The 7,452-nt window shown below is 49.5% G+C and overlaps 1 protein-coding gene across 1 annotated transcript; it reads left to right on the plus strand.

Moving 5' to 3' along the window:
• Positions 1-1,575: 1,575 nt before the first annotated feature.
• mex3a (mex-3 RNA binding family member A) lies at positions 1,576-7,452 on the plus strand. The gene is made up of 2 exons (XM_005923649.3): positions 1,576-2,649; positions 5,830-7,452. Exons 1-2 carry the CDS (start codon positions 1,920-1,922, stop codon positions 6,978-6,980), a joined length of 1,881 nt encoding a protein of 626 aa, XP_005923711.1. The 5' UTR covers positions 1,576-1,919; the 3' UTR covers positions 6,981-7,452.

Below are 7,452 nucleotides of genomic sequence, written 5' to 3' on the forward strand. Positions count from 1 at the left end.
TTTCTCCATCACAGCCTCGTTCTCACCCAATCCTCAGCGTTCTCCAAAGGGTGGGGATTGGGAGCAGACCCCCTGGGCCTACACTGTGGTCCTTCATAGATCACGCCATCATGCTCTCCTCCTCCTGCTGGTGCTGTTTTTTGTTGTTTTTTACCCCCTTTTCTCTAACCACGTCGTTGGCTGGAGTGGGGGATGTTTTAATCCTGGCCTCATACCAGGAGTTATCCTGTGAGTTCTCATCTGCAACACGTCCTTAGGGAACAAACCCCTTCCTGATTGGCACCCAGAGAGCGCGTCTAGACTATGATTACACATGTAAATACACCTGCCGTATCAGTGTGACAGAGTCTTATCACGACACCGATATTGTTTCTATTCTCAGACCTGTTGTTTGGATATTTGTGATTATATTATTGCTCTGTTCTATGTGTTATTAAAAGGCAGAAGGCATTCTCACTAGAGATGCAAAAATATTCATGCTGAAGAGTCACATGCCATGCTCAGCCTGTCACTTAAGACTGTTTATTTCATTACAGCTGCAGCCCAGTTGCAGTCTGGGAAAACACCATGAACGATGGAGAATAAGAAAACAGTACATTAATGATTGGGGTTAAATGCAGAATAATCTCCACAGTGGGAAAACTATTAGACACATCAACAGACTTCACTGGAATTTTACCCATCAGCTGTTTCTTGTATTTTCAAGTGCTGAACCTGAACTTGCCATGAACCCACAGGCCAAAGATCTGAATTACAAAAAAATTATTGTGGAGTGGAAATAAAGCAGAAGAGCAAACATCCCCATAGTTCGCTTTGTCATTCAGGTAGCCTTACGCAACACATCCTCACTGTACAGCCCATATATGCACAGATGGTAAGGACAGCCTGAGTTAGACTGACACTCTGAGGAAGCTGAAAACATGGACATCAGTTGCTGCTCAGCACTGTACCGCGATTCAGACACCAACAACTGACACAACTTAAACAGCAACGTAGAACTTTGCAATAAAATAATTATAAATCTAAACGGGTTCCCACTCATCTCATTGGCTTGTTTACTGTAGATATCTGTAAAAAAATAAATCTGCTTTCAGCCTCAATCGAATTAACTGAAGTTGCAGGTACTTTGCTGAACCTTGAGTGAAACGTGAAACCTTCACAAAGGAGGGAGGAAACCGATCACGTGGGCTGTGATTTCAGTTTCAGGATAATGATTTGATTTCCTATCGCTGCAGTTGGGATCTTTGTGCTGCGCCGAGCTACAAGCGAGCCGTCGGCGTGGCTTCAGTCGAGGACATCTTGGGGAGTCGGCGCGGTTCTTTGTTCGCGGCGGCTCCGTGCTTTAAAAACAACACAAGGGGAAATGCTGTTCTCATGTTCCCCCCACTGCATAGGGTCTGCAACGCCTGTCTGACAACTCCCTCTCCTCACCCCCCAACAGACGCCCCCCCACCCCACCCCCCGCGCCTCCTATATAGCCTACATAACATCCTCATGCGCAACGGCGCCGGAGACAACAGCGCGGTGACCTGCCGCAAAGCACGGCTACACCGAGGTGGGCGGACCCCCTCCCCCCCCAAAAAAGAAAAGAAAAATGCCACCAACTCCTTAAATTCATCTCAGATGCCGCCGCTTTTTTCTAAAACCTCCTCATCATAAAGTTGACATCATCCGTTGAGCGCCATGTGCGCACTGTGCCCGCACCTTTTAATACGCAACTGTTTACATCCCGGCTGCCCGTCCTTACATAAGTGGCCAAACAAAAATGCGGCTCTCGGGCTACACTGCGGCTCCGGAGCCGTACCTTTCCGCTCATGTGATTGCAGTGCGGGGATGTGAGGCAATGAGGAGCCGAGTCTCTTTCTTTCTGCTTTCTGCGTGGAACGCGAGCTGCCACATGTTCGTGAACCTGAGACGGAATGGTACAACGGGAGGGCGGCTCGTTTTGTCTCGGCGAGGAGGGGAAGCTGTGTAAACCAGACTGGGTGGAGCAAAGCATCGCCCAGCCCCATCTGTGTGCAGACGGCCTTGTGTCCCGTTTGCCCGGAGCTCGGAGAGAGACTACTGTACCGAGAGTCTGGCGGATAGAGAGAGAGGGGGCCGGTCTATGGGAGGGGCTAGCGCAAAGGGGGGAATCGAGAGGAGGAGGGGGCGAGGAGGAGGAGGCGGCACGGGTGCTGTTTCTCCAGTCTCTTTCCCCTGTCTTTGTCTCACACACTCTTTTGTTAGCCATGCCTAGCCTGCTGGTTCTAGCAGGGATCATGGAGAAAAATGGGGGCTACGGCAGGGATCTGGCCGGCTCCGGCTTCGGAAGCGAGGGTCTCCTTGTGCCGCCCGACGAGGAGGAAGACGACTCCCGTGCCCTCAGGGTCGCGCTGGGCCAGCTGTCTCTGCTGGGGCTCGGGGAAGGCGAGGACGGCGGCGGAGCCCCAACAACAGGAGTACAGGACCGGAGCAACAATAACAACAACCACCACAACCACACGAACAGCGTCGGCGGCGGGGACACGGCGATTCTGCAAGGCAAGAGCAAGTTGTGCGCCCTGTACGAGAGCTCCTCAAGTGAGACGAAAGGACGAGGCTGCAACATAACAGAATGCGTCCCAGTGCCCAGCTCTGAACATGTGGCCGAGATAGTGGGGAGACAAGGTAAACCGCTGGCTCGCGGGTCATTTTCCCTCCAAACTTGAGCTTTTATCAGACAGCAGTGCATGCGCCCCGCCGTGCGTCCCCGTGTGCTTTGTTGTTTGTTCTCCAACTGTTACCTGGTGTTATTTGACAAAGAAAAGGGAGTGGTGTGTCTGTGTGTATGTGTGTGTGCGTGTGTGTGTGTTTTTTCCCTACTCCCCCGAGACATCAGCCAGCCTCCCACTTTTCCTGCTTATATTGTTACAAGTTCTCGTGCACTCATGATTAGAGTCGGAAACGAGGCGTTTCGCAGCTTTAGCCTCGTTTTTCTGGACTACATTTGCACGAGAGGGAGAGAGCAGGAGAGAGACCCGTTCCCTCCCGGGCGAATTATTCTACATCCACGCCATCAATGTCAGCGCACAGACACACACTGGAGCAGGGAGAGCACTTGCTTCCTTTGTCGTCTGAGACGCGCCAGACTGTTCAAAAAGGCAACGTGCGCCTGGTGTACACAAGAATGTCTCTCGGCGCGAGCCGATGGCCAGGAAAATCAGCGAAATTACACATCTGGCCTCAAAAATCGAGTGGATGTTTTCCCCCCTCTTCCTTTCTAAATTTATTCTGCTCGTTGTTTATGTTGCGCACTGCCCCAGTGACACAATTGGACAATAGAGCGAAGCGTGGTCACCGTTTTTGTTTTTTGGGTTTTCTTTTTCCTCAGATGAGGGAGTTGGAAAGTTCAATTCCAGACACGTTGCAGGTTTTTTTTTTCTTACAGTTGGAGGTTTTTTCTTGAACAAAGAGCTGAAGTTGAATGACAGCAGCTGTCAAACAAAGGTGTGAGTCGGGGGATGAGGGGAGGGGCGCATTAACACAGTGTTGCTGCTTGGCACACGGGATCGTCTTAAAGGGGTGACTCAGCGAGAAGTTGCACCCGAAGGTGGGAATCCTTCTTTGTTTTTTGGAGGGGGGAAAAAGCAGAATATTGATATTGTTTGTGGTTATTTGCAGTTGTGCGGTTGTTTGGTTGCATACATGCTTTTTTCATTGTGTAGTTGCAAACAAGCCTGAACTTAAGTTTAAAAAACAAAGGAAAAAAAGGAGGGACCCTGGTGTTCATATGGAGCACTCATTGGTAACTGCTGTGATGAACCCATGGGTGAGAGGGGCAGGGAGAAACAAGGAGTGGGGGGGTGGGGGTACGGCGTCTGAAAGCTGAATGGGAGTCACGCCTTGGAGCTCAACACAAGGGACTCCTCATGAGCCCCACTTCACTGCACACTCTCAATGCCACATGGTTGTCTGTCAGGATAGGGGAGAAATCAGGGGGTTGGATGGAGAGAGGAGCACAATGACTGCAGGGTGGGTGAGGTCCCATCAGCAAATCCCGATTTATCTGCCAACAAAAACAAACAGGAGTTGTGATAGCTCCTTTCACTGACACTCCCCTTTCTTGCTTCGCTGCTGTAGTAACGTGGCTTTAGTGTGTGCTGCTGAGCCCCCCCACATCTCCCATGTCGGCTCCCATTCTTTACCCTGAAGTGTAAGTTTTGAATTTTAATGGGCTAACCGAAGACAGACAGAGGGTGGATCCAGTGTGCACAAGTGCAGCAAGAGGGCCCTTTAGCCTAGACCAGGAAGAAGTGCTGATTTGGGGTGGGGGGAATTTGAGATGAGCTGCTTTTGATCTGGGCCCTTCGTTAGCTGGCACTACATACACACCCCCTTCCGCTCAGAGCCCGTCTGGTGAATCTGGCAAACGAAGCATCCTGTCTTGGAGAAAGGGGTGGGTATGATTGTTTTCTCCTGTCAGAGGCGCAGGCATTGATTCTCCACCTTACGCTGGAGCTCGTCAGATCACGGGTGGCTTTGTTTTGAATCACACTTCACTGCTAATGCAGCTGAAAATTACGTTTCTTCACAGTGACCTTAATTTCTGGGTGTGATTAATTGGCTTTTGCCTTCTTTGTTTACATACGTTTCTTTCATCGAGACATCAATTTCAGCTAATTAAAATTTAAAATCTAGTTTGAGAGAAAGAATTGTTCTTTGAGCCTTTCGTGCCAGGAGCAGGTCTGTTAGGCCAACGCCGGGCAATGACCGCAGAGTGCATGTTCAAATTTGGGGCATGAGGAATGTTATCACCACCCTTCTGCGTGTACCAGCGGTTCCTGGGAAGCCAGTGCCCCTGAACAAAGTGGGTCAGTGTAGTAGCATTAGGGAGATACTCTGCTTCACCTTCAGGTGTCTTTAAACCTTTTGATACCTGCTGCTGTGCTATTCAGCTGGTTATGACACGCTGCGAGCTCTGAAGCACCTGGACTCTGTTACAGTGAGATCAGGGTGGTTTTTTCTTTTTTTTAATATGATGTTGTCCAGAGAGCCACAGTGACACAAGGAAAGCACATTTAATGTGTCAATAAAGGAAGAAATCTTAATGAGGAAGCTGGCAGAGTTTGAATACAAACCTGTGTGAGGTTAATGAGGTGTAATCCAAACAGAACTGCTGTGTCTTCTCTTACCATTGTCTTCTTGACCTCAGGTGTTCCTGGCAATCCTCCTAAATAATTACTGATTTATTATATGCCTGTATCCTCCTCTGTCCCATTACATTGTCAGGTGATTCGTCCTGAAATGACATTAACCTGCACTCTTTCACATTAAGAGTCTGCCTTAAAAGCATTTAACAGAGTAAACTATTCCACGCTGATCAGAAACAGGACCAATGCAGAGCAATAAGTGGCCCAAAAATGAAGCATATGTGGGTTGTCTGTATTGTCTGGAAACAAGTTCAAGGAGAGGTCAGAAAGTAATTGCTCACCAGTACAGTGAAAACACATGGCATCTGCCACAGCCGTGTCCACGCTGGCCGGTGCCTGCACCATGCGTCTTAGTAAGTTTTGTTGTAGTGCAAATAAAATGGCCCTCTCAATAAAGACACTAATGATTACGCCCTTGAACTCTCATAAATCCTGGTAATTACTCAGCTTTTGCTTTGGCCTCCAAGACATTAGGTTAAAGTGGTCATAAGCAGCTCAAACATCAGAATTTTCACTGGACATAGCAGAGACGAGCATTTCTTTCAGCTCAGGCTGATCAAGTGTGTTCCTGGTTGTAACCCTTTTAACTTGATTTGTGTCCCCGAATTGAGCCGGCGTGTCTTTACTCATTTTAAAATGTATGTTGGTGTCTCTGCAGGTTGCAAGATCAAAGCCTTGCGGGCCAAGACCAACACCTACATCAAAACCCCCGTCAGAGGAGAGGAACCTGTGTTCTTAATCACTGGCCGCAAGGAGGACGTTGCCCTGGCCCGTCGTGAAATCATCTCTGCTGCAGAGCACTTCTCCATGCTGCGGGCGTCCCGCAACAAGCTGGGAGTGTCTTTTAGCGGCTCCCCGCCCACACCTTTGCCAGGTCAGACCACCATTCAGGTGAGAGTGCCATACCGTGTTGTCGGGCTGGTGGTGGGGCCTAAAGGCTCCACCATAAAACGCATCCAGCAGCAGACATGCACTTACATTGTCACTCCGAGTCGAGACCGCGACCCGGTCTTTGAGATCACAGGCTCCCCGAGTAACGCCGAGCGGGCCCGCGAGGAGATCGAAGCACATATCGCCTTTCGAACGGGAGGCCTGCACGACCACAACAACGAGAATGACTGTCTGGGCCCGAATGGTGGGAGCAGCCCGGCGGGCAGCAGCGGTGGTCTGGAGAGCCGGCTACAGCAGGTGTGGGGGCTGCAGGGGGGCCAGCGCAAGCCACTCACCAGCAGCTACCGCCAAAACTTCTCAGATGCCATGGTTGGAGGAGGGGGAGGAGGTAGCGAGGGAGGGGGGATCTACAACAAAGGCAACTTCTCCAGCTCTGGAGAGAAGCCCTGCTCTTATTTTGGATCTGACGGTACCCAGAGCTGGGGTGACCCCGACTACCCCAAACAGGTGGCCTTCTACGCCCAGCAGCGCTCCAAAAGCTTCGGAGGCCTCCCGCTGCCCCTAACCAGACTCTCCCCTGGCTTACCCGAGTCCTGTGGAGGCGGAACCACCAACAACTCTTCAGTCACCAGCATTGTGCCCATATCCGGCTCACCTCACGCCCAGGCCCGCCGCGCCCACAGCGAGCCCACCTCAGCCGGCGAAGGCTTTCCAGGCCGTCTGCCAGTGCCGGACTCGCCGCCGGCCACTGTGCGGGACTGCATGACCTGCTTTGAGAGCAAAGTGACGGCTGCCTTGGTGCCCTGTGGCCACAACCTCTTCTGCATGGAGTGTGCCATCCGAATCTGTGAGCTCAACCACCCGGAGTGCCCAGTGTGCCACACCCAGGTCACACAGGCCATCCGGATATTCTCTTAAGGAACCATGTCAGTTTTTATCATTAGTTTTGTCAGTGTTTGTTCAATAATTATTTACTGTTATTATGATTATTATTATAATACACATTTTGGTTTTTCAGAAAATTTAAAAACAATCAAGCAGATATTTTAGAAGGCACTGCTTGCTTTACTAAAAAGTATAAGAAATATTTTTAAGTTTTTCTTTTATATATATATATGCATATATATTTTATAAAAGTTTTGTTTATAAGAGAAGTATAGTACCTTGCATTTTCAGTTTTTTGACTGCTGCTGTTTTTCATTCATGAATCACAGTGAAGGCAGAGGTAGACAGTAATGTGAACATTTTATTATTCAAATTTTTTATTTTACCGTGAAGTGGGTTTATATTGAAGGAGGAAGATGATTGTTGAGGTACCCAGTCTGCACCCGACTAACCCAGAAACTCACTGTTGTTATTAGAAGGAAAAAAAAAAAGATTTCTCATTGCA

This window comes from Haplochromis burtoni, unplaced genomic scaffold (genome assembly GCF_018398535.1).
Source record: "Haplochromis burtoni strain Fernald_Lab_line unplaced genomic scaffold, NCSU_Asbu1 Contig_64, whole genome shotgun sequence".
In the NCBI taxonomy this organism is placed as follows: Eukaryota; Metazoa; Chordata; class Actinopteri; order Cichliformes; family Cichlidae; genus Haplochromis; species Haplochromis burtoni.

Excerpts from the sequence above, each read along its gene's own strand:
- mex3a (XM_005923649.3), top strand. The coding sequence starts at position 1,920 with ATGGTACAACGGGAGGGCGGCTCGTTTTGTCTCGGCGAGGAGGGGAAG. Across the intron at positions 2,650-5,829 it reads CGAGATAGTGGGGAGACAAG|GTTGCAAGATCAAAGCCTTG; the intron begins GTAAACCGCTGG and ends GTGTCTCTGCAG.